General features: G+C 41.7%; 2 protein-coding genes across 12 annotated transcripts in view; both read left to right on the top strand.

The window, feature by feature from the left end:
* The window catches only part of RAB2B (RAB2B, member RAS oncogene family), an 18305-nt gene extending 1381 nt beyond the window's left edge, over positions 1-16924 (top strand). The window contains exons 3-8 of one of the 2 annotated variants that reach the window (XM_013978245.2): positions 3072-3139; positions 7647-7729; positions 7951-8043; positions 11679-11790; positions 13056-13124; positions 14870-16924. In XM_013978245.2, coding sequence (XP_013833699.1) covers positions 3072-3139; positions 7647-7729; positions 7951-8043; positions 11679-11790; positions 13056-13124; positions 14870-14977 — 533 coding nt within the window. In that variant the 3' untranslated portion in view covers positions 14978-16924. The remainder of the gene's footprint in view (positions 1-3071; positions 3140-7646; positions 7730-7950; positions 8044-11678; positions 11791-13055; positions 13125-14869) is intronic. The other variant, XM_013978246.2, reaches the window with a different exon arrangement.
* The window catches only part of CHD8 (chromodomain helicase DNA binding protein 8), a 60673-nt gene continuing 53469 nt past the window's right edge, over positions 19189-26392 (top strand). For 5 of the 10 annotated variants that reach the window (XM_021099297.1, XM_021099296.1, XM_021099298.1 and 2 more), the window contains exon 1: positions 19213-19347. The gene's annotated coding sequence lies outside the window, so the exon portion shown is untranslated. Of the gene's footprint in view, positions 19348-26392 lie in introns of all 10 variants that reach the window. The other 5 variants (XM_003482263.4, XM_021099302.1, XM_013978251.2 and 2 more) reach the window with 2 other exon arrangements.

Genomic DNA, 26392 nt, shown 5'->3' on the forward strand with positions numbered 1-26392 from the left:
CCCCTTTTGGAAGTCTGAAGCTGCCACTACTCCCAAGGACTTACTCAGAACCCAAATAGCTGATGGGGTTCAAAAAGGATTTAGAGGAAAAATCAACAGGAGAAGATTTTTGCAAATAGTTATTAAGTGAACAACCAACCATACTGTGCAAGGTGCTAATGATACAGTGCTTTTTTTTTTTTTTGGTCTTTTTAGGGCCTCGCCCACACATATGGAGGTTCCCAGGCTAGGGGTCCAATCAGAGCTGTAGCTGCCAGCCTACACCACAGCCACAGCAACGCGCGGGATCCTAGCCGCATCTGTGACCCACACCACAGCTTATGGCAATGCAGGATCCCTAACCTGCTGAGCAAACCTCAGAGATCAAACCTGAGTCCTCATGGATACTAGTCATTAACAGCTGAGCCACGACTAGAAACTCCTTGATAAAGTGCTCAACAATGCAAAGATTGTGCCTACATTGAAAGCGCCATTGTTGGAGGTAGGGCTGGGGGCAGATATTGACAAGTAAATTCTTACTGTAAAAGGAGAGAAGAGTCTGCCACATCTATTGAAAGGCTAAAAATGAAAGAATGAGTAGGAGTCAGCCAGGCAAAGGGGTTACAAAGATGAAGGAAAAGTCATCAGGGCAAGAGGATATTAACAAATGCAAAGTCTCAGGAATGACAGAGATCAGGCTACCTTTGGAAAACTGAAAGTAATTTAATATGGCGGAGCATGGAGTTTAAAGACAAGAGTAGCAAGATTTAAGGCTAGAGAATATATTAGGGATGAAGTTTTGAAACACCTGAAGATAACGAGAGCAAGTGACAAGTTTTAAAGTGGAGGGATGAAGTGATCAAGTTTTTACTAAAGTCTTATATAGGGTCTGTTTCTTTCTGAATTCAGTCTTCTTTACCAAGATAAACAAGGCAGTTGGGTTGAAAATATGTGCAAAATATAAGGGTCTCTGAGTGCATAATTAGAGGAAGTTGCATAAGAGGAAACAAGTTTTTGGTCATGGTGGTTTTTTTTTTTTTTTTTGGCTGCACCCTCAGCATGTGAAAATTTCCAGCCCAGGGATCAAACCTGAGCCACAGCAGCAACTCAAAGCTGCTGGAGTGACAACACTGGATCCTTAACCTGCTGCACCACAGGAGAATGTATTTATTTTTTAAGTTATTTTATAATTCTTCCGCATTGAAATTCCATTCCTGTTGTCCAGAAAGAAAAAAAAAATAGTGACTATTTACTTATTCTTTTATTTTTGTCATTTTAGGCCTGCACATTTGGCATATGGAAGTTCCCAGGCTAGGGCTCCAATTGGAGCTGCAGCTGCTGGCCTACACCACAGACACAGCATCACCAAATCTGCAACCTCATTCACAGCAATGCCATGTCCTTAACACATTGAGCAGGGCCAGGGATCAAACTGGAGTCCTCATGGATGCTAGTTGGGTTTCTTACCACTGAGCCACAACAAATTCCACTATCACTCTTCTTGATGAAGCAGTCTAGAGTAGTAAGAAACCTTTTTTTTTTTTTTTTTTTTAAATCTGCTTTATTGAGTGCAGAACTTAAGAGTTGAGAGAGATTCTGGATATACTGTGCCTGGAGCCACTGACTAGCAGAAGCTAGATTTGTGCTCTTTGTTTCTTGGAATTCAGAATTCCTGGAGTGAAATACTTTATAAAAATAGAAAATAGAACAAATTGTCTGACTTATGATCAGGGTTGTTTTTTTTTTGTTTTTTTTTTTTGTCTTTTTTTGCTATTTCTTGGGCCGCTCCTGCGGCATATGGAGGTTCCCAGGCTAGGGGTCGAATCGGAGCTGTAGCCACCGGCCTACGCCAGAGCCACAGCAATGCTGGATCCGAGCCGCACCTGCAACCTACACCACAGCTCCCATGGCAACGCGGGATTGTTAACCCACTGAGCAAGGGCAGGGACCGAACCCGCAACCTCATGGTTCCTAGTCGGATTCATTAACCACTGCGCCACGACGGGAACTCCAGGTATTTTTTAATATAAGTTGATTTTTAAGTTTTGTCCTGACATTACCTTGAAAAAAGATGAATTCAAGATAAACCAAAACCTTTATTCAGTCTGTTTCTATGCTTTTATGAGGAAGACTGTTTTCTGATGAACTCTGGGAATTATTGGAGATTTGAAATGTTTCATTCTTGAGAACCTATTTCTTTGATAGGCTGTTTTCTCAACAGAACTTCTAGAATTGCAAAAAAGAAATATTGTTTCATACAGAGCACTAGAGAGTGACTTTGAGAAAATATTACAAAATATTTTCAAAAATTTTAGAAGTTTTTAAGAAAGTTACAAAATTAGAAGTTCCCATCGTGGCACAGTGGAAATGAATCTGACTAGGAACCATGAGGTTGCGGATTCAATCCCTGGCCTTGCCCAGTGGGTTAAGGATCTGGTGTTGTGAGCTGTGGTGTAGGTCTCAGATGAGGCTTGGATGTGGCATTGCTGTAGCTGTAGTGTAGGCCGGCAGCTGTAACTCTGATTAGACCCCTAGCCTGGGAACCTCCATATGCCACGGGTGTGGCCCTGAAAAGCAAAAAAAAAAAAAAAAAAAAAAAAAGTTACAAAATTAAACATTACCTAATCAAAGTTAAATATTAAATAATATTGCTAGGAGTTCCCTGGTGGCCTAGCAGTTAAGGATCTCACATTGTCATTGCTGTGGCTCAGGTTCAATCTCTGGCCTGGGAATTTCTGCACCCTGCAGGCCTAGCCAATAGTAGTAATAATAACAACAACAATAATAATAATTCTAAAAATTTGTCGCCTTTCCTATTTGACTTCTTTATTAGTTTTATCCCCATGTCTGCTTTTTGGTTATATTCTTAAGGTTGTTATCACCTAGAACACAGTTTTTAATTTTAGAAAACAAATAAAACTTCAAGGAACACAGAATTAATTGTAGCAAATAGGCAGCCATAATGGGCTTAGTGGCGCTGAGTGCAAACAGAGGGTGAGTCATTATCACACTGAGGAAAAGCACAAGTCTCACAGTCAACATGGATGTTGTTCATGAGAATCACATTCTTTCTCTTGGTTTTTTCCTGACAGGTGTGGAATTTGGGGCGCGTATGGTCAACATCGATGGAAAACAAATCAAACTGCAAATCTGGGACACGGTGAGAGAAAGCAAAAATATTGTGGTTCCAAATATAACAGTAGAGGCTGATACAGGGGTGAAGGGATATGATGGTGTGGCTATGGTAGAGATAAGAGTAGGGGAAGCGTGCAATCAAAGAGAGAGGGAAAGGAGTTCCCATCGTGGCTCAGTGGTTAACGAATCCGACTAGGAACCATGAGGTTGCGGGTTCGATCCCTGGCCTCTCTCAGTGGAGTGGGTTAACGATCTGACTTTGCCGTGAGCTGTGGTGTAGGTTGCAGACGCGGCTGGGATCCCACATTGCTGTGGTTCTGGCGTAGGCTGGCAGCTATAGCTCTGATTCGACCCCTAGCCTGGGAACCCCCATATGCCGCGGGAGTGTCCCAAGAAATGGCAAAAAGACAAAAAAAAAAAGAGAGGGAAATTTTTATCTGTCACAGTTACAAATTTGGAATGCCAAATCTTTTTGTTTTAAATTACTCAAGGGAGTTCCCCTGGTGGTGCGGTGGGTTAAGGATCCAGTGTTGTCACTGCAGTGGCTTGGGTCACTACTGTGGCGCAAATTCAATCCCTGGCCCCAAAAGCTACGCCCAAAAGAAAAAAATAAATAAATAAATTACCCAAGTAATGTATGAGTTTGTTCTAGTAAAAATATTGATTAAATAATCCCAAATTCATTTGTAATTCACTTTGGAATGCATTTTAATTCTTAGGAAATGAGCCTATCTGACTTTGTAGGAATGGGTACTTTAAACTATATATCTTGAAATTATACATAATATGCTGCTTCCACTTGGGAGAAATTAGAAAGCTGTTAATTCTCTTTATCAAATCTCCACTTAATTCTTTGCTGCTTCAGATTGTTTTTTACTGGGGATGAACAAAGATACCTAAGACTCATGCAGACTGGGAACCAAATTGAACAGCTCACTCTCTCTAGCTTGTTGGCGCTCGAACTTTCATTCAGGAACTGGACTGAGATGTAGAAGTAAAGCAATTCGATTTTTTTTTGTTTGTTTGATTTTTAGGGCTGCATGTGCAGCATATATGGACGTTCCTAGGCTAAGGGTTGAATCGGAGCTGCAGCTGCTGGCCTACATCACAGCCACAGCAACGCAGGATCTGAGCCATGTCTGCATCCTATACCACAGCTCACAGCAACGTGAGATCCTTAAGAATCCGACTAGTGTTCATGAGGATACAGATTCGATCCCTGTCCTCGCTCAGTGGGTTAAAAGATCCCACCTTGCCCTGAGCTGTGCTGTAGGTTGCCAGCAATGCTCAGACCTGGCATTGCTATGGTTGTGGCATAGGCTGGCAGCTGCAGCTCTGATTGGACCCCTAGTCTGGGAACCTCCATATGCCACAGCTTTGACCATATAAAAGCAGGAAAGAAAAAGCATTTTCTGGGGGCGGGGAGAGGGATGGACTGGGAGTAAAAGTTAAGTGTTACCATATGATTCATCCATCTCACAGGCCTCCCTCAGACTTTCCCTTTTAGTTCCTTTTCCTTAGTTCCTAGAAAGCCACAGAGCAGGAAGGGACTTTCAACCATAGCAGGAGAGGGAAAGTAAGATGAAAGCTAAACAGTAATCAAATTATTTATTTACTTATTTTGGGGGCCTCATCTGTGGCATCTGGAAGTTTCCAGGCTAGGGGACGAATCAGAGCTACAACTGCCAGCCTACACTACAGCCACAGCAATGCCGGATCTGAGCCTCATCTGCAACCTATACTAAGCTTATGACAACGCTAGATCCTTAACCCATTGAGCTAGGCCAGGGATTCAACCTGTATCCTCATGGATCTTAGTCGGGTTCGTTACTGCTGAGCCACAGTGGGAACTCCAGGAATCAAATAATATAAGATGTAAAACTACTAGGGAATAAATAAAATTTAAGTGAGCTCTTGAAGGGAAAAATCTTATTTTAAATCTTAACGTATTAGGAGTTCCTGTCGTGGCGCAGTGGTTAACGAATCCGACTAGGAACCATGAGGTTGCTGGTTCGGTCCCTGCCCTTGCTCAGTGGGTTAACGATCCGGCGTTGCCGTGAGCTATGGTGTAGGTTGCAGATGTGGCTTGGATCCCGAGTTGCTGTGGCTCTGGCGTAGGCCGGTGGCTACAGCTCCAATTAGACCCCTAGCCTGGGAACCTCCATATGCCGCAGGAGCGGCCCAAGAAATAGCAAAAAGACCAAAAAAAAAAAAAAAAAAAAAAAAAAAACTTAACGTATTGTTAATATTACCAACAAAGTTCTTTACAATTGTTTGTACATTTTGATGTTCTAACAGGTATGCAACTCATTAAAATGTTTGTGTGATTCTTATAATAAGAAATTCTTACCTTGTTGGAGAAGTAACCCTAGAATTATTGTACAGAAACACTCTTCTCATCTTCAAATCTGGGTTTAGATTATATGACATAAAACAGACTTTTGTGTCATGAAGTACTAAGTTCCTAGGTTTAAATGATGAATTCAGCATTTATAGAATTAACAACTTTTGGCAAGTTACTGGACTTACCCTTTTGAGGCTGATTTTTCCCATTTGTGTTATTATTAGTATCATCACTATTATTATACTGTGGAAAAACTTTATTTTCCCAGTCCACATCTTAGTTTTTATGTCTTTAAATTATGAACAGTAGTCTTCCTTTCTAACTTGCTGTAGGGATATGAGGATAAACAGTTTCAAGAATGTAAAACTTTTCTGATACGGTAGATTGAGTGCCCAGGGTATTCATATTTAGAAGATTTTGCTTCCTCTGAGGAAGAAACCCCAAAATTTATCCCATCAAGAAAGCAAAAGTAGGGAATTCCTGTTGTGGTTCAGTGGAGGCAGGTCTGACTAGCATCCATGAGGACTTGTTCAATCCCTGGCCTCGCTCAGTGGGTTGGGGATCTGGTATTGCCCTGAGCTCTGGTGTAGGTCACAGACATGGCTCAGCTCTGGCATGGCTGCGGCTATGGTGTAGGCCAGCGGCTACAGCCCTGATTCAACCCCTAGCCTAGGAGCCTCCATGTGCCAAGAGTGTGGCCCTAAAAAAACAAACAAAAAAAAAAGCAAAAGTATCCAGTATATGTTGGCATTAATGAATTGCTCAGTTATAGATAAAATTTAATATCTTGGCCTCAATTGGAAATGAGATTAGAGTATAAACAGCTGGATTTTTTTTTTTTGGAAAACTTTGTCCTGGGCTTCTTTCCCTGTTTCTTAATCCTATTTGCCGTGTCAAGATCCCAGCAAGGGACATCTTGGTAGTCATGCCTTTATTAGTGGAACACTTTAATTTTTTAAAATTAATTCATTTATTCGTTTTTATTTATTTCCACAGCATAAGGAAGTTCCCAGGCCAGGGATTGAATCTGAACCACAGCTGCAAGCTATGCTGCAGTGTGGCTCAGGGCCAGGGATCAAACCGAATCCTCCACAGTGCCTGGAGTCACTGCAGTCAAATTCTTAACCCACTGTGCCATGGTGGGAACTCTCAGTGGAACACTTTAAAGATCAATTGGCAAATGCCCACTTTAAGTGCTTTGTATCTGATTTTCTACATTGATCCATTGGAATGAAACTTCCATTAGACAGGGCATTGGCATTCTAAAATAATGTTCCTTTTTATAGAGAAAGGAATAGAAACAGAAAAGTAAGGTTAGGGTTCCATTTTAGTGCAGTGGAAGTGAACCTGACTAGCATCTGTGAGGACGCAGGTTTGATCTTTGGCCCTGCTCATTGGGTTAAGGATCTGGCGTTGCAGTGACCTGTGGTGTAGGTATAGACACGGCTTGGATCTGGTGTTGCTGTGGCTGTGGTGTAGGTCAGTAGCTGCAGCTCCAGCAGCCCTAAAAAAAAAAAAAAAAAAGAAAAAAGAAAAAAAGAAAGGTGAATGTTACATGTTCAACATCATATGGGATTGAAAATACTCTGGATTTCTAGTTGTATTTCCAGTTCCCTCCTAGAGGATGTTGGGAAATGTATATGAATTTCTTTGATTGTCACACTGACTGTGGGACACTGCTGACATTCGGTGATGGGGAGCCAGAAATGTTCAGCAGTTTGATGGACAGTCTTACAGGAAGAATTGACCCACCCAGAATATCAATTGCACACTAATTGAAAAATACTGAGTTCCCACCTGGGCTTCTCCCCGAGCAGTCAGGTTTCCTTTCCCTAATTCTCTTGTCTTAATAAAAGTTCTCCTTTAAAATTAAGTCCTTCGGAGTTCCCGTCATAGCTCAGTGGTAACAAACCTGAATGTGTTCATGAGGACTTGGGTTCAATCCCTGGCCTTACTCAGTGGGTTGGGGATCTGGCATTGCTGCGGCTGTGGTGTAGGCCGGCAGCTGTAGCTCCGATTCAGCCCCTGGCCTGGGAACTTCCATATGCCAAGGGTGTGGCCCTAAATAGGCAAATAAATAAATAAATAAAATTAAGTCCTTTGCATTAGAGTGGTATGTGATCAAGTCATTTCTCTGGAAATAACTCGGTTTTGTTGGGATTCTTTTGTTGTCATGTTGCTGGGAAAGGCTGGGCAAGAATCCTTCCGTTCTATCACCCGTTCATACTACAGGGGAGCAGCGGGAGCACTGCTGGTGTACGACATTACAAGGTGAGTCAGATCTGGTGCGTGGCAGGGAGAGTCTTTCCTTTGTTTGCAAAATCTTTTTTTCCTATCTACTGATTGTTAGTGTTAAAGAGAATGTTAAAGAGGAGTGGACTCTCAATATTTTTCTTTACACATGTAACTTTCCCCCTTTTCCCATACATTTGAAATTGCTTGGGCATTTTGAAATAGGGCTCTGACCCACTTTCTAATCTTTTCTGCCTTAGGCGTGAAACCTTCAACCACCTGACCTCATGGTTAGAGGATGCCCGGCAGCACTCTAGCTCCAACATGGTTATCATGCTGATTGGGAATAAGAGGTAAAATTTTATTAGTATAAATAATAAGTTCCAGGAGTCATCTAGGTACTCTGTGAAACTTGAATCATTTGGGTCTCAAACTTTTTTAGTTTAGGTACATTTAGTGTCACAGTTTAAAAAAATTATTGTGCTAAAAATATACGTAACGTAAAATTTGCCCTTTTTAAGTGTGCCATTCTGTGGCATTAACTATCTTTACATTGTTCTGGAACCATTATCACCATCCATCTCCAGAGTTTTATCGTCTTCTCCAACTGACTCTGTTCCCATAAATATTGACTCCATATATCTCATCTCACCAGCCCCTAGCAACCACCATTCTGTTTTCTGTCTCTATGAAGTTGACCACTGTAGGCACCTCATATAAGTGGAATCATGCAATATTTATCCTTTTTTTTACTGGTTTATTTCATTTAGCGTAACATCCTCAAGATTTATCCGTATTGTAGCATACATCAGTATTTCCTTCCTTTTTAAGGCTAGATAGTAATCCATTATATGTATTTACTACATTTTGTTTATTCATCCATTGATGGACACTTGGGTTCCTTCTACTTTTTTTTTTTTTGCCTTTTGTCTTTTTAGGGCAGCCCCCTGGCATAGGGAGGTTCCCAGGCTAGGGGATAAATTGGAGCTGCAGCCGCTGGTGTACTCCAGAGCCACAGCAACGCGAGATCTGAGCCGTGTCTGCGACCTACACCACAGCTCACGGCAATGCCAAATCCCCAACCCACTGAGCAAGGCCAGGGATCAAACCCGGGTCTTCATGGATACTAGTTGGGTTCATTAACCACTGAGCCATGACGGGAACTCCAGGTTCCTTCTACCTTTTGACTGTCGTGAATAATGGTTCTTGTCAATGTGGGTGTGAAGGTGTCTGGATTCTTTTCAGTTCTTTAGGGAATTCACCCAGGAGTGGAATTGCTGGATCTTATGGTAATTCTGTTTAATTTTTTTGAGGTTGCCATACTGTTTTCTATAGCAGCTGAACCACTTAACATTACTACCAGCAATGCACAAGGGTTTTGGTTTCTCCACACATTCACCATCGCTTGTTATTCTCAGTAAGTTTCCTGTGGGGCCCATAGGCCAAAAGACATACCTGGCAGTTTTGTTATTAAGTAGTTAGGGCTAAACAATGTAACATGTATTTTGTCCTAATGACTTACTAGCTACTAAATGAAAAGAGAAAAATAATTTTTTATTTCATTCTTAAATAGCCATAGTTATTTACCAGTGACCTGTGTGTGCCTAGTGCATAGCTACTCAAACCTTAGAATCAAGATTGGACACTGCCACTCTCCTTTCTGTTTCAAATTGATTTTTGTGTGGTACTTGCTTCCTGTCACAACAACTACCAAAAAACTCAGTTCCACAAAGATGTACAAATGTTGAATGGAGTCTGTCGTGATCTAATGTTGACACTGCCAACTGTATTAAAGGTTATAGTCATGTGGTGTTCTGATGTTGAGTGTTGCTGTGTTTCCCTTGAATATTGAAAGTAATCTATGGCATCCTTATGAGTTTCTAGTACTCCCTAGGGTGCACTGTTTGAGACCCGTGGCCACAGCCTAATTGTGCTTGTTTATTGGTTCAACCAGTTCATGGAAAAGCTACTATGTCCTAGACACTGTGCCAGACCCTGAGTGTGCCAGGTGGAAACAGTCCCACCCCCGCTCCTTTGGAGCTTACAGTCTAGTGGGGACAGAAATTATTAAATATAAAATGACTTGTATCTGATTACAAATTGTGAATAAATGCAGTGAAGGAAAAAGAAAGGGCACCATTAAAAGAGCAACAGGGTACATATTTTTGATTAAGAATGATATTTAAACTGGAATATGGATGGTCAAAAGCTCAGTTTTTTGCAAAGATTTAAAAAAAAAAAAGGTACCAAATAAGAGTAATAAACTCTATGAAAGCCTTAAACTGGGAAGAAGCTTGGCAGGTATATAATGTTGAAAGAAATGTGGTATGGTTGTACTGAATCAAAGGGGAATGGTACAAGACGAGGTTGGAAAACAAGGCAGGAGCCAGATCTTGTAGCCCTTACAGACTTTCCTAAATACAGTAGTAAGCATATAAGAGTTTTAAGCAGAGAAGTGGCTTGATCAGATTTTGCTCCCTGGAGGGGAGCAAGGGTTAAAGTAGTCCAAGTGAGAGGGAGTGGTGGATTGGACTAGGTTGATGACACTGGAGAGAGAGAAAGGGTGATTTTAAGGTACATTTTATTTTATTTTATTTTATTTTTGTTTTTGCTGTTTATTTGGGCCGCTCCCGCAGCATATGGAGGTTCCCAGGCTAGGGGTCGAATCGAAGCTGCAGCCACTGGCCTACGCCAGAGCCACAGCAACGCGGGATCCGAGCCGTGTCTTCAACCTACACCACAGCTCACGGCAACTCGGGATTGTTAACCCACTGAGCCAAGGGCAGGGACCGAACCCGCAACCTCATGGTTCCTAATCGGATTCGTTAACCACTGCGCCATGACGGGAACTCCAGGGTACATTTTAGAATGTACCTCGCTTTGGGGTGGATTGGGTATTTGAAGTGAAGGAGGAAAAGGTGTCTTGGTTTTTGACTTATCCCTTTTATGGGGAGATGTAGAAGCCTGGGACAAAATCAGTTTGGGGGAAAAAGATCACATTTCAATTTGATGTCCACATGAGATGCTTGTTAATACATCCGAGTGGAAATGAAGAACCAACAAATGAACAAGCACATCTGGAGCTTAGAGCAGGGTCTGGGCTAGAGGTACATATTTGTTGCCATTTAGATGGATACTTCTTCCCTGGTGTTCACCCAGCTAATGAATAAGAAATATACATTTTGCAGATTTGTCATTCTTTAATGGACTTACTCCTTGATATGTTTTTCGTGGTGAAAAAAGCTGGAATCCTCCCAAATGAAAATTTCCTTAAAAAATTTTTGTCTGAAAAATGAAAATCGGACAGTTCATCATTACCTTATTCTGTAGCCTTTTATCCCATCTTTCGTAAAGTGTTTCCATGTCACTTTATTAACTTTCTCAGTCCGTAGCACTGTCTTCACATCCCCTAATTTTATCCGTATCATTTTCTCTGAATCCTTCATTTCCCTGGAGGCAGGCTGCTATGTATTATATACACATTAATAATGAGACTAGTGAGAGGCAACTGTGTTCTTCTTATTCCTGGCTCCCTCTCTTTTTGTGGATTGATTCCAGTAAAGAGGAGGACACTTATCACTACTGGATGGGACATCCGGAACTTTTCTACTTTCCAGCAACTGGAGTTTCCCTTTCGTCTTCTTTCCTTTGCTTCAACTGGATCTCATTTGAAAAAAACGCACAGAGTTTAGGCCTTGAGTAACTATAGGGCTTGCCTAACCTTTTATAAACCTTTTCCTCTGTAGCAGAGTAAGGTTTTATCCTCAACCATGCAGCTGCTGTCCAGAATCTATCTGAAGAGTATTTTCCAAGAGACCTGTATAGAGTTACCAATTTCCAGAAATGGGTAACCCTATACAGGAGAACATCTTGCAGGATCTACATTCTTTATGGATTAACTGGCAGTTGAAACAGCTATCTTGTAGAACAAGAGTTTCTTCTTTCGCTTGGATCTTTTTTTAGTTTTCTCTCAATTAATCTCTTGTAGTGACCTAGAGTCCCGTAGGGATGTGAAGAGAGAAGAGGGAGAGGCCTTTGCTCGGGAACATGGACTTATATTCATGGAAACTTCGGCCAAAACAGCCTGCAATGTTGAAGAGGTACTATTTGGAAAAAACTAAGGAAAGCTTTTCAGAGATTACACCATATCTTTGTCCTTTTATTTAGAATTCTCTTCTATAAGACAAGGGTAAGGATAGGATGTCTTGGGGTCATAGTGGCTGTATGTCTCCTTTAAGGGAATTGGTCCACTTCTTTTTTTTTTTCTTTCCTTTTTAGAGACTGAGGCATATGAAGTTCCCATGCCTGGGGTTGAACCCAACTCCAGATCCTTTAACCCATTGCACCAGGCCAGGGTTCAAAACTGTGCCTCTGCAGCAACCCGAGCCACTGCAGCTGGATTCTGTGGGTTTTTTTTTTTGGTCTTTTTAGGGCCCCACCCATGGCATATGGATGTTCCCAGGCTAGGGGTTGAATTGGAGCTGCGTCTATGACCTACACCACAGCTCACAGCAGCGCTAGATCCTTAACTCACTGAGCAAGGCCAGGGATTGAACCTGCAACCTCATGGATGCTAGTCAGATACGTTTCCACTGAGCCACGACAGGAACTCCTACATCTGGATTCTTAACCCAGTGCATCACAGCGGGAGGTCTCCATTCCATTTCTTTCTTTCTTTTTTTTTTATGTCTTTTGAGGGCCCAACCCGAGGCATATGGAAGTTCCCAAGCTAGGGGTCGAATCAGAGCTACAGCTGCTAGCCACATCCACGGTAACGCCAGATATGAGCTGCATCTGCAAACTATGCTGCAGCATGTGGCAGTTCTGGATCCTTTAACCCACTTAGTGAGGCCAGGGATTGAACCCACATCTTCATGGATATTGGTCGGATTCTTAACCCACTGAGCCACAATGGGAACTCCCCTGTTCCATTTCTTTTTCCTTAATTCCTAAGATTTTACTTTTTTATTGGGTAACATTAATTGGTTCAGTGTGGATTGACACTACTGTTACTTGTAAATCACTTTAGTTAGAGGATCCTATGGGTTCTACTGTATAGTCTTTCCTAAGCCCGGTGTTGACTATATCTTCAGTAGCTGAAAAGAGAGCATATTTATTTTATTTTCAGAGAGTGCCAACCTAGTACATCTTGTGTCATTAGCAAAATACTGTAGAATCCCTTTTTTCATTCTGAAACTACTGTCAGTGCCTTTTACAGGGCTTTAGGGGACCATCTGTATTTTTACTCCATTCTCCTAATTCCTAATTCACCTTTGAAATCCAAAGAGGGATAATGTTGATATTCTCATTTTATAATTTCTCCAGCTAATCTTGAGCCTAATGCTATGATTTATGTCTCCTCTAGGCCTTCATTAACACAGCCAAAGAAATATATAGGAAGATCCAGCAGGGTTTATTTGATGTTCACAATGAGGTGAGATAGGGTGGGGGGCTGACAATTAACTTTGCTTTGTCTTAAACAGGACAGGACACTCCCTAGAATGTAAGCATTTCCTGTCTAACATCATACTACTTGAAACTATGCCAATTCGTACTTTATTTTTTATTTTTATTTATTTATTTTATTTTTGCTTTTTAGGGCAGCACCCAAGGCATATAGAGGTTCCCAGACTAGGTGTTGAATCGGAGCTGTAGCTGCCAGCCTACAGCCACAGCAACATCAGATCTGAGCCACATGTGTGACATACACCACGGCTCATGGCAATGCCAGATCCTTAACCCACTGAGCAAGGCCGGGGATCGAACCCGAAACCTCATGGTTCCTAGTCGGATTCATTTGCATTGTGCCACAACGAGAACTCCTATACTTGATTTTTTAATGCAGGTGCATAGAAACCTGTCATCATTTTCTATTTTTTCTCAAGTCTGACACCTCCAATACTTGAAGAGATTACTAGTGATGTAAAAGGTTTATATGGGAGGTTTTCTTCTCAACCTCAGTTTTTCACTATTCCAGAGCATGTGGGAGGTGTGATTCTTTTTTTTTTTTTCAAGGCCACACCTGCAGTATATGGAAGTTTCCAGGCTAGTGGTCGAATCGGAGCAACAACTGCCGGCCTATGCCACAGCCACAGCCACATGGGATCCAAGCCATGTCTTTGACCTATACCACAGCTCCTGGCATCACTGGATCCTCAATCCACTGAGCGAGGCCAGCAAAAGAACCTTCGTTCTCATGGACACTAGTCAGATTCATTTCCGCTGTGCCACAATGGGAACTCCAAGGAGGTGTGATTCTTAATTGCTCGTCAGGGCGATTTCTATAGAGCAAATTTTGGGGCAGAACAAACAAAAAGAATTATGTGCTAATATGCTGCTACCTCTCTTTTGCCTCCTCCTACTCTTACCTAATTACATTCTGCTTCTGCATAGCTTCTGCCATAAAACTTAATTATAACAGTCACTTTAAAATTGGGCTCAGGGAGTGTCCGTCATGGCTTATGGGTTAAAGAAACTGACTAGTATCTGTGAGGACTTGGGTTTGATCCCTGGCTTTGCTCAGTGGGTTAAGGATCTGGCATTGCTGTGAGCTGTAGTGTAGATCACAGACACAGCTCAGATCCTGAGTTGCTGTGGCTGTGGCATAGGCCAGCAGCTGTAGCTCTGATCTGACCCCTAGCCTGGGAACCTCCATATGCCATGGGTGCAGCCCTAAAAAAAAGACAAAAGACAGAAAAAAAACCAAATTGGGCACTGAGTTCCTATCGTGGCTCAGTGGAAATGAATCTGACTAGTATCCATGAGGACACAGGTTTGATCCCTGGCATCGCTCAGTGGGTTAAGGATCTGGCATTGCTGTGAGGTATGGTGAACGTAGCAGGTGTGGCTCGGATCCCAAGTTGCTGTGGCTGTGGTGTAGGCTGGCAGTTGCAACTCCTATTCAACAGGTAACCTGGGAACTGCCATATACCAAGAGTTCGGCCCTGAAAAAAGGGGGGAGGGCACAAAAGCCACTTTTTGTGATCTATAATTCCACAGCTTGTCATCTCATCTTTATTGTCACAGATTATTATTCCACAGTCTGGCTAGGGCACATGTTACCTGCCAAGGCCATATCTGCTTCTAAAAAATATAATTAACGATTTCTCCTTTTACTCCTTTCCTTTTCCCCTTTCCTTTTGCACAGACGTGGGAACTATTGCCTCTTTTCTTTTATAGGCAAATGGCATCAAGATTGGCCCCCAGCAGTGTATTTCAACATCAGTGGGACCCAGTGCCTCCCAGCGGAGCACTCGTGACATGGGATCTGACTCTGGCTGCTGCTGAACATCTGGCCTGGACTTTTTTTTCCTTCCTGGAACAGCTTCAAATCAATAGGCTTAAAGAAAGAGGTCTTACTTGCTTTGGCTGAGAAAAGCCTCTTTTCAAGGTGTGATATTTTGCCTTTCCACTTAAAGACCAGGGGAGAATTTGGGCCCTCATCCTCCTGTTTTAATTTCTAAAGTGTTAGGATCAAAGCTGATTGTCATGGTAGTTCAAAAATAAATTCTTTTATAAGCATACACAATCTACTCCCCACCAAGAATTAGTAACAGAGGTCTAGAATATAATGCATGAGCACTTGAGATTACTGAGATCTGGATGACTTTTGGGTCATAGATCCTCTGTCTAGGGATTTCATTGAGTTTTTTCACTTGCCACTTCGTAAGAGTTGTTACAGAAGGCATTCCTTCTACTTGAACTGCTCAAGGATGCTGAATACTTCTCCACCATCCCATTACTAGTTTCTCTGTCTCAGAGTAACTACAAAACGTTTGAGGTCAGCAGAATTGCTCCTGGACCTGTGGGCACTTAATATCATTACCTAGAAAAAACATCTTTCCCTGTTCGTTTTGTTTTAGGGACCAATCCTAACATGGGTAAGTCTAGTGTCTTTCACCAAATAGACTCCTACTGTTTCATCACACTCACTTTTTAAGGAGACCTATTTAGACTTTTTGCTCTAATCAAGCTAATCTGCTTAACTGGACATGACATATTTGCTTCCAAGTCTCTGCCTTTGCACACTCCCTACTCTCCACTGACATTATACTCAAGTCACATTTTTTTTTTCTCCTGACATAGGGACTTCTGAACAATTATTGACACAGTACCCCTTGGCTTTCATATGTTTATTCATATGTGTATTTATTTGTATTTATGTTACTTTGTAAATATATTTTATAGTTGCTTTGTGTGTGGAACCTTTCTCCCCATATAGGTTGTAAGCTCCTTGAGAGCAGGAACCATGTTATCCCTTTATTTTTGTAAACCACTTGCTCCACCATTTCTTCACAGTGCCTAGTGCTACTCATTGCTACTCATGTGATGTTGAATTTGACTGACATACTTAAAGACTTGGAACAGGTTTATTTTAGGCTGCAAAGGAAACAAAAGGCCTTAGAGTCATCTCTTTGTAATTCTCTCTCAGCCTCTTCCATCTGCTTACTCTAGATTCTATCTTGCTTTTCTTCCTCTCCTCTCTCTCCTTTCCCTGGCTCTTTGCCTCCATTTCACGCAGCATACAACAAGGTTGCCAGCTACCAAGCAGTCAAATAAGTGGGTACTTCTCTAGCCATTTTCCCTTTCAAGAGCATATAATACTAGTCAACTTTGCCTTTGCTTTATTCATCATGCAGCCCTCTGGGTCAGTTGCTGTATCATTTTGCCTTGATGCCCCATTCTCTTCTACAGCACTAAGGTCTTGTGAATTTCTCTCTCTCTTTTTTTTGGGGGGGGAGGTGTTGATTAATTGTTTCATTGTTATTAAATATATGCATGTATCCAAGCTGCTCATATATCATGTGTCATTTCTGATTGTATCCCAAGCATAAGTAGATACTCTCCTTCTAGGGAATTGTATCAAAGATATTGGAAGAGGCCTCCTTAAGTTACATTATTTTATACTGTAGTATTAAATGAATGCCCCTAGCAGTAGTAGTAATTGTTAACACTGCACCACAGGAAGCTGGAAGGCATTTGGATTATTGCTCTGATTGTGGTTTTGTTTTTGAAAAGTCTTACCTCATTCCAAAAAGGATTGAGGCTGTTGAGTTTGGCCTGTTCCCTCACACTGACAACAAAACTAAAGTAAATATAACTTTATAGTTTCTGTATAGTTTTTCTTTACCAACAAAAAGATCTTTGGTCACTGGGATGTATCAGTGCAATGATCAGAGATAACATCCTATCTAGAGCTGTTGCTTTCAGAGTCATTAAAGGATACCAATTTGATATTTTGGAGTATATCTTTTTTTTTGTTTTTTTGTTTGTTTTTGTTTTTGTTTTACTTGTCTAGGGCTGCACCCACGGCATATGGAGGTTCCCAGACTAGGGGTCAAGTCAGAGCTGTAGCTGCCGGGCTACACCAAAGCCAGCAACGCAGGATCGGAGCCAAGTCTGCAACCTACACCACAGCTCATGGCAAGGCCAGATTGTTAACCCACTGAGCAAGGCTAGGGATGGAACCCGCAACCTAATGGTTCCTGGTCAGATTCATTAACCACTGAGCCACAATGGGAACTCCTAGAGTATATCTTTTTGATCTGAATCTGACATCCAGTTGTATCATGCAAAGCACTAATAACCTCCTATACTCAACTATTTTACCAATTTTAAGGGAGGCATGAGAAGCATGAATTAAACAGTCGTGAAGAATTATAGAAAGTGGATCTCTCACCCTCATGTGAAGAATGGTAGTTATACGGTAATATGGGTGTTTGGTTTTTGAAGACCAGAGCCATTGGAAATCATACCATATATAGCAGTCTAAAGCATTACTATTTATAGATCATTGCAGAGAGCAGTCATCCCCTTCCCTCTTTCTATAATGCCTATTAATTGGTTCCTTTGCTAGTTTTATTTTGTACCCTTTGTAAGCAGAAGGGTAAGTTCTCACTCCAGAAACTTAGTAATTAAGGTCACATCTGTATATGCATTTACAGACAAACACATTGTTCTGGTAAGTTCTAATACTGACATCAAATTTGATAAAAGAATAGCAGCAGCCGAGGAACAATTTGGCCAACAGATTTTGCTGTTACACAGAGAAATGTATTTGGCCAAATGTCAATCACCTTGGTGATAAAATACTGACACAGATGTCTCCTAAGGTGTCTGAGCTTCTGCCACGTGTGACCATGCAAATGTTACTCCTTGAGAAATTCCTTTAGTAATTTGGAAAGACTCCCTTCGAGAATTCAAAAAAGAAAAGCTGGAATTCCTGTCTGGTTAGGGGTAACGAGTCTGACTAGCATCCATGAGAATGCAGGTAAAATCCCCAGCCCCCCAGGGTGGGTTAGGATCCCACCTTGCTATGAACTGTGGTGTATGTCACAGAGGCTGCTTAAATCCCACATTGCTGTGGCTGTGGAGTAGGACAGTGGCAACAGCTCCAATTCCACCCCTAGCCTGGGGAGCCTCCATATGCTGCGGATGTGGCCCTAAAAAAAGAAAGGACAAAAACAAAACAAAACAAAAAGTTCTTGTAGCTAGTTGCAATACCAGTAGAGATTTAGACTAGAAAACACAGGAGAATCTTATTGAAGGCAAGAGAATTTCACCTACAATAAAATTATTTCCTTTTCAATTTAAACGCAGTTTTTAGGAAATTACTTTCTGAAGCCAATGTTTCTAAGGCTAACTCCTAACACGCCTCCTCTTGCATATAATTTCACCTCTAAGACTTCTATCATTTGCTCTGTCTATATTCATGGGTAGTTTGTGTGTATTGATGAACTGAGTTTTTTTTTAAAAAGTTAAAATTCTTCCCTAAATTCTGTACATCTTCCATGGACTAGCGGTACTCTGTACTGACAAAGTCAGAGCACTGGACAACTTGCAAGAGAAACATAAGGATTAGAAGCATCTAGAATAGATGCATCACCTATGTTGGTCTTAAGTGGATATACTGAGGAGTAAGGTGTCTCTAAAGGATTATCCCAGGAACTCGGAAAATCCACTCATTCCAAGAATTCATTTTTGCTTCTTTGATTTGGTTAAGGTGGCTAGATTTGGTTAGGATCTTTCACTTGTATGACGGGGGTGGGGGGGTGGGGGTTGCTTCCGGGCACATTCAGCATTATTCCAGGCTTTCTCCCCATCGTGACTAAGGGGTACTCCGATTATACAAAGGAGTGTACATTGGGGTTGTATCTAAATAGTCCGATAGAACTATTAGAACAGAGACTTCAAATTCCTTAAGCACGCCTTCTTCCTCCCGGCCCCAAAGCACCAGCCGGATCCAAGATGGCTTCCTAGAGCCAGGTAACTAAATGTTATTTTAGTTTAGAGCGCCCCCAACGCCGGGGGTCAAGAAAAGAAGCCGAGAGATCTCAACGCCACAGAACTGACCCGTCAGAAGCAAGCTACCGCCAGATTTTATTTTCAATCAGGCATATCTGCGGTTGCCTCAGCCTTTTAGGACCTCCCACCCCAAGAGACTTCCTGGATGGCACTCACTCTACCCTGCTGGAGGAGGCCGGCCGTCGGCCCTGCCATTGGTGGATGGGAGCGTAGGTGGGCGGGCCCAAGGGAGAATGGACTACTAGCAAGCTAGATTGAAGCGAGGGCTGACCATGCTCCGCCGGAAGGCGCCTTGTTCTCAGAAAGGGTGAGTTGAAACGCTGGCTGGAAAGGAGGTACCAGGACTTGTTCAGGTAGGCTTTCCGCTCACGCCCGCCGCTTAGTGCTGGTCCAAGAGTCTTTGCAAACGCTGAGGCTCTTAGAATTGGTTTCCATAACTCATCCTCCTCCTCGCTCCCCCCGCCCCCTGCCCGTCCCCCAGTTGTGAGGAATCAGGTGCTGGGTGATGCTCTGGACTGAACCATTCTCCTTTGTGAGAGGCTGGGGGAGAGGGCGGCTGCCAGGCCCGGGGCCCGAGCCGGGCCGAGCCGCGAACCCGGCTGCTCTGAGCCCTGTGGAGTTTTCAAGGCTTGTCATTGCATTATTGAGCTTCGTGTAGATTTGAGACAGCTCCTTGTTCTCCTTGCTCCTTCCGTGGAGGGAAAACTCCCCGGCTCCTTTTGGTTACTCCATACTTTGGGCTCAGAAGTGGGAGGTTAGGGTTTTTTCCTTTTTTTTTTTTTTTCTGCTTGTTTTTTGCCTTTTAGTAATAAAGGTGGATAGGAAAGCATGGGGTGAACGTGGGCAGATTGGTTTACGTTATTAGATGTAATTTCTGTGGATCTTTGGGAGATCAGAGCAGGCTCTTGGACAGTGTTTAGAGATGGGGAAGAGAGAGGAACTCAAGCCTTGCATCTCCATTGACAGGTCTGCAGAGCTCAGTGGTTTTTCTGTTGCATTATGTAAACTCTTCACTAGCAGGAGATACCTCCCCCTGCCTCGGAGTGAATGCAATTTTTTATTTTCCGTCTCCTCTGTCGCAGGAAATTTCCCTGCCATTGCAGCAGCTGTGCACATGTAGCAGTTCCTACCTTTTAAGGAGCAGTCCCGAAATGATTAAGGCCTTTAAGGACGAGGTGAATAGTGGTGTGTTGATATTTAGTGGACCAATCTCTTTTGACTCTTTACGCTCAGTGACTGAGCATAGTGAGCCAGAAGTCGAAGACATGGCACTCCGTGTCTTTTTCTCTTAAAGAATAGACATGGTGGAACGCCCCAAACACCAAAGGTCCTGCATTTTCTGCATTGTCTGTGTCTGCTGCATCCTACCATCACACTAGCATCCACAGACTGTTTACTCTTCATCTTGTTCTAAACCTCTTCATCTTGTTCAATTGGGGATTCTCTGACAAGGGTATCTGTAACATCTGATGAGGTCCTATCTGGTGTGGGGTACTAGAAGGTGAGTTTGTGATTTGAATAATGTTAGTTAATTAGGTAATGTCTTCTGCTTAGGAATTTCTTTTGTATTAGTCACCAAATAAATTTCAGAACAAACTGTGGTCAACCTCTTAGGGCCAAAATGTGGGAAGCTTCTCATTCCAAGTATTTTGGATTATCCCACCCCTTAAAAGAAAAGAAGAGCTATAGAAAGGAAAAACAACATTTTCCATTTAGGAAGACCAGTCACAAGAATGGTATGCTGGTGGGTCTTCAAGGCAAGATGAAGGACATTGGCCAAAGAGAGGGTAACTGTGTATGGGAGAGGTAGGCATGGGGGGAGGTTTAAAACTGAAGTAGCAAAGGAGTAATGGATTGGGATAAGAGATGATGGAGCAATGCTTGGGGACTCGCAGCGTTCTTGCCTTTCCCATATTTGATCTGTCCTGTGCATTTGGCCTTTTGAGTGTGTCGTTTCCCAAATTGACAAAATTGATTTAGACACGGATAGAAAATGATAGAAATAGAAATCTGCTGAGCTGATCTGATCTGGTTGTGAACCACCATAAAACACAAATTTCCCAGGACAGCCTTCTCTGCCGCACCCATTGGGTCATGGGTAGCAGAATCTTGGCATTGTGGTAACCACCACTGTAGTTTGGTTTGTAACAGGAAAATTTGCCGTTTCATGTGTAGGGTCAAGTTTCTGATAGGTAAGGTAGGGTGGTGAAGGGGTTCAATCTTTAAAAGAAACCATTGCACACGTGTCCTTAGAAAAGGATGCCATTCGAGGGGGGCAAAGCTACCACTTAAGATTAATTTGTGAGTGCCAGGTACTGTGCTTGCTTACTGAAAGAATGGAATTTGATATTCTCATCTGTGGAAGGACTGTAACATTTTCATAGCAGCCAGCTGAATGCTAAACGCTTTGAAGATATTTGTCCACAGTCCTGAAAGGCTTAAGCTATGCTCTGAGCTTACGCTGAGCCTAATACCCAAAGGATGACACATATTTTTCTGAACCCTCTACTCTCAACCCCTAAAAGTCACTCCACTTCTGGAGTTGCATCTGAGCAAGTCCCTGATGTGCAGGTCTTTGCTGGACCTATCCTTGCACTACTGTGACCAACTTAGTATTTACTGTTTTACTTTTAGCATTTGATCCATTGGTATACTATCATGTTATATGTTCCTTTAGTTAGTTAGTTATTCTTTTTCTCACAGTCAGTGGTCTTCCCTTTATCTTCCTGTTATGATTTTGTTCATGTTGCCTTTAGTTTTAACTTACATTGTGCTTTTTTGCATCTGTCTTGTTGAAGCCACTTAAGAATGCAGAAAGACCTAATTTTCAAGCTGTGGTTTCTTGGGTACCTAGTACCCAGGTAACAGTTGTTTATCTGTATAAGAAAGCTGCAGTATGAACCACTTATTATTGCCTAAAGGTTAATTTAACCATTTATTACGTTCTAAATTTTATCCTGAATAACCTCCCCCTGACCCATTTTATTTTGTGTGTATACCTGTGTAAAGTTGTAATTCAACTTTTTTTTTTTTTGCATTTGTTAACTCTATTCATATTGCCTTTAAGATTTTCATTGTATCTATATTGCAAAATAAGTCTACTCCTTGTAGTTATTGGGTGTTTTAATTTAAACTACAAAGTATGTTAGTCTGTGAGATTTCTTATTAAGTTATTCGGTAAGTAACATTTCTGTTTCCCTTTATCCATCACTTTCTGTCCTTCAGTAGATTCTTGGTTGTTTAATGTCACAAAAGCAAAATGGTCAACTTTAAAATATCTTAATTCTTGCCTTCAGATTGTTGCAGCAGGAGACTTTTAAAATAAAACACTTAATTTCTACCCACTAATGTATATTACATGATAATAAAAAGCCCAGCAGGGATAAATAGAAAGACTGGCATAGATAATTGCTTTACATTCACCTTCAGCAGGGGTGAATCCAGGAATGTACTCTAAGCAGTGCAGCGAGCCTAGGCAATGTTCTAGACCCTTCACAGTCAGACTATCCAAGCATTTTTTTTTTTTTTTTTTCTTTTTAGGGCCACACCCGCATATGGAAGTTCCTAGGCTAGGGGTCGAATCAGAGCTGTAGCCACTGGCCTACACCACAGCCACAGCAACTCAGGATCCTAGCCAAGTTTTCGACATACACCACAGCTCAGGGCAATGCCAGATCCTTAACCCACTGAATGAGGCCAGGGATCGAACCCGCATTCTCATGTATTGTAGTTGGGTTCATTACCACTGAGCCACAGCGGGAACTCCCAAACCAAGGATGTTAAACATTAATTCCGTTTATGCATAATTTTTAAGAAAAAGTTGGCTTTGTCACTGAAACATTTTGGATTTTTATCCCCTCCATATGTTTCCAGAGAAATTTATTATGTATGACTTCTTTTTATTTGGTATGTTCAGACTTAATTTCATTTTTTGTTTTTGATTTTGTCTTTTTAGGGCCACACCCTCTGCATATGGAGGTTCCCAGGCTAGGGGTCAAATCAGAGCTGTAGCCACTGGCCTGCACCACAGCCACAGCCACAGCAATGTGGGATCTGAGCTGTGTCTGCTATCTACACCACAGCTCATGGCAATGCTGGATCCTTAATCCACTGAGGAAGGCCATGTAGGGAACCTGTGCCCTCATGGATGCTAGTCAGATTCGTTTCCACTGAGCCACAACGAGAACTCCTATTTCATTTTTAAAAGGTAATTAAATGACATACAACTGAAATTACTAGATAATAATAGGACTGTGCTTCTTTTCTCCCTTGTATGTCAGTACCCTAAATCTAATAGTTCTTGTCCTTTTGGTAATGTCCTAGTATTCCAGTAGTTAGTAATTCTGTAATAACACCTTTTTGTTTTGTTATTCTCCTAAAACTATGTTAGTAACTCTTTGAGAAAGGATATGTGTTAAATGAGTTCTTATGTAAAGTCTTTCAGATTTCCCAAACTGTCTGTCATGGTCACTATAGAACCCTTTGGAATATCCTGCCTCCTTTTTCTCTTCCACTACAAACTTTGGGGATATGTTATATCTTTGGGAATTATCCCTTTGGTACATGGTCCCATTTGTGATATGGGAATTTTTGATTGGTTCTAGAAGAAACCAATGATTTCTGTAATTTGGCTGCCTGTGTAAAACCAAGTCATAATAGAGTTTTGTAATAGAACATGAAAATCGTATTTCATATATTCTGTAATTTTTCATGTTCTATTACAGTTATCAGTTATATACATCCATCTAAATGCGCTGAATGACTGGGAAGATTCTCCTGGGTTTTTGAAGAGGGGCTACTAAGTTGCATGAACATTGAACTTAATTAAGCTCAGTGTTTCGTTCTTCATTGTTTCCATTCAGTACCCAGTCCTTCTTTGTTTACTTATTAATTCTCCTATATAGTGCTTTTGCCTGTTTTTCCGGTATGCTTTCTGTTCGGAGGACTTTTTTTCATGAGGTCTTACATATACATAGGTAATGGTCACTTCACTGCTCTCCTGGAAGTCATGGGAATCAAAAGTTGAGGCACCAGGGTCTGGGCATTTGAACTACCAAAAGTCAGCCCAGTCAGTCAGAGAACCGGAAGTTCCCACAGGCAGGCATTGTAAAGTAAATGAAGTACTCTGACCTAGACACTGGCATCATTCCTACAAACACAAAAAATGATTAATTGAATTACCTGTGTGTTGCCCTAGACACCAGGGCTGGTTGAAGTCTGTTCCATGGTTTCCAAGTTAAAGAGTTATACTGCTTTCTCAGCACAGTAGTCCTAGTCCTTTCATCCCACCCAGCAGTCCTGCTATTCTGATTGTGAAACTTTTGCATCTGTTTCAATATCCCACCATTCTGCTTAGCACATCAACACAAGCCAAGTCTCTTAAGGAGTAAATTTGCTTTGAGAGAAATGGTCACTTCACTGCCTCTAGTGGTACACTTTTAAATTATTGAACAGGGAATAATAAACTCCTTTTTATTTGCCTACTGTGTGCCAAACATTGTACATTATCTTTTAATCTTCAGAATAACCCTGAATATGTATGTAATGCTACTTTCATTTTACAGAAGAGAAAAAATACGACTTAGGTTAGGTAACTTAACCAGGTGTAGGGCTCTGGTTTGTCGGATTTCAAAGCTCCATTCATATCGTCTCCCCCTATTTAAAAGTTCACTGCTGGAATTTCCGTTGTGGCTCAGCGGTAACAAACCCAACCAGTATCCATGAAGACTCAGGTTTGATACCTGGCCTCACTCAGTGGGTTAAAGATCCGGCTTTGCCATGAGCTGTGGTGTAGGTCGCAGATGCGGCTCAGATCCCAAGTTGCTGTGGCTGTGGTGTAGGCCAGTGGCTGTAGCTCTGATTTGACCCCTAGGCTGGGAACTTCCATATGCCGTGAGTGCGGCCCTAAAAAAGAAAAAAAAAAAAAAGGTTAACTGCTGACCCCTGTAGAACTGCCTTTGACCACAGCATTAGTCAAGTAGGCGTTCCATTAACAGGCACAGCCTTTAGCAGTTGTAGAACCTTGAGAATGTAAACATTTTTTTGTCTTTGTATCTCTGTCTGTTAGAAGGAAAAAAAAAGTTTCCTTTATTTAACTTAGTTATTTGGAAGATAAGAATATGTGAAGTACTTTAAACTCTATAGAGGAAAATTACTTGGTCAGTCTTGCAAATAACTCCATTTTTTAGCCAGTGCAAGTCAGACTAGCCCACTGTATTCATCAGTCTCATGTCAGTGGGTCATTTTGTGTGCCTAGAGGCACAAATGTGATAGTAACAGTGTTTTTCCTCCCCTGCCACACACACTTTTTTTTTAACATTAATGTTGCCATGAAAAGAGTCCTTCATAAATTATTAAGTAAATGTTTCTATTTTTCTGTTAGGTTGAAAAAAATATATATGTCTTGGCCCAGTTAAAGTAGGGCCTGAAATGGTGGTGTGGGAGGGTAAGAGGACCAGAACTCTTACCTGACTTATGTGTATGGTGGGGAGAGGGTGAAATGGGCAAAGGGGATCAATTGTATGGTGGTTGTTGGAGAGTAAATTTTTGGTGGTGAGCATGTGGTAGTGTATACAGAAGTAGAAAAATAATGTTGCACACATGAAACTTACATAATGTTATAGACCGATATAACCTCAGTTTAAAAAAGAATTGTATATATCATTACTTACGCTGGATGTCCGAAAGTGGTGTCGTACACGGTGGATATAGTCATCCAGTTAGGTATTCCTCATCTGGAATCCAGAATATTATTTTCATCTTGGTGAACATGTGCCAGTGAAGAGCAGTTTCTCCAGATCCTGTCTAACTTGACCGAGGGGCAATGATCCTTTAAGAGCAGGATCCTATTTTCTGTCTTTAGATTTAGACCAAAACCCCCAAGATTTTACTGGAAAAAAAGTCTACAGTGAGGCTGATGTAAAAATGAACCTATGCCTGGAGTTCCCTTCATGGCATAGCAGAAACGAATCCGACTAGGAACCATGAGGTTTCAGGTTCGATCCCTGGCCTCACTCAGTGGGTTAAGGATCCAGCGTTGATGTGGGCTGTGGTGTAGGCTGGCAGCTGTAGCTCTGATTGGACCCCTAGCCTGGGATCCTCCATATGCCTTGAGTGTGGCCCTAAAAAGCCAAAAAAAAAAAAAGAACCCATGCCCTACTTTTGAGTCATATGAGTACATTTTCATCCATTTACTTCTTGCCACAGCCTTAAATTGGCCACCATTAAGGCTTTAAGTTCCCAAGCCTAAAGGACATAACTGAAATTTCATTGCTTTCAATAGTGATTATCTATATATCACTATAGAAAATAGTCTTTGATGTGCATTAGATGCATCCTCTTTTGCTGTATGTAAAAGCTGTGTCTGATAAAGGTCCTGAAAAGTAAGGATGCTTAGGA

The sequence above is a fragment of the Sus scrofa genome, chromosome 7 (assembly GCF_000003025.6).
Source record: "Sus scrofa isolate TJ Tabasco breed Duroc chromosome 7, Sscrofa11.1, whole genome shotgun sequence".
Lineage (NCBI taxonomy): Eukaryota > Metazoa > Chordata > Mammalia > Artiodactyla > Suidae > Sus > Sus scrofa.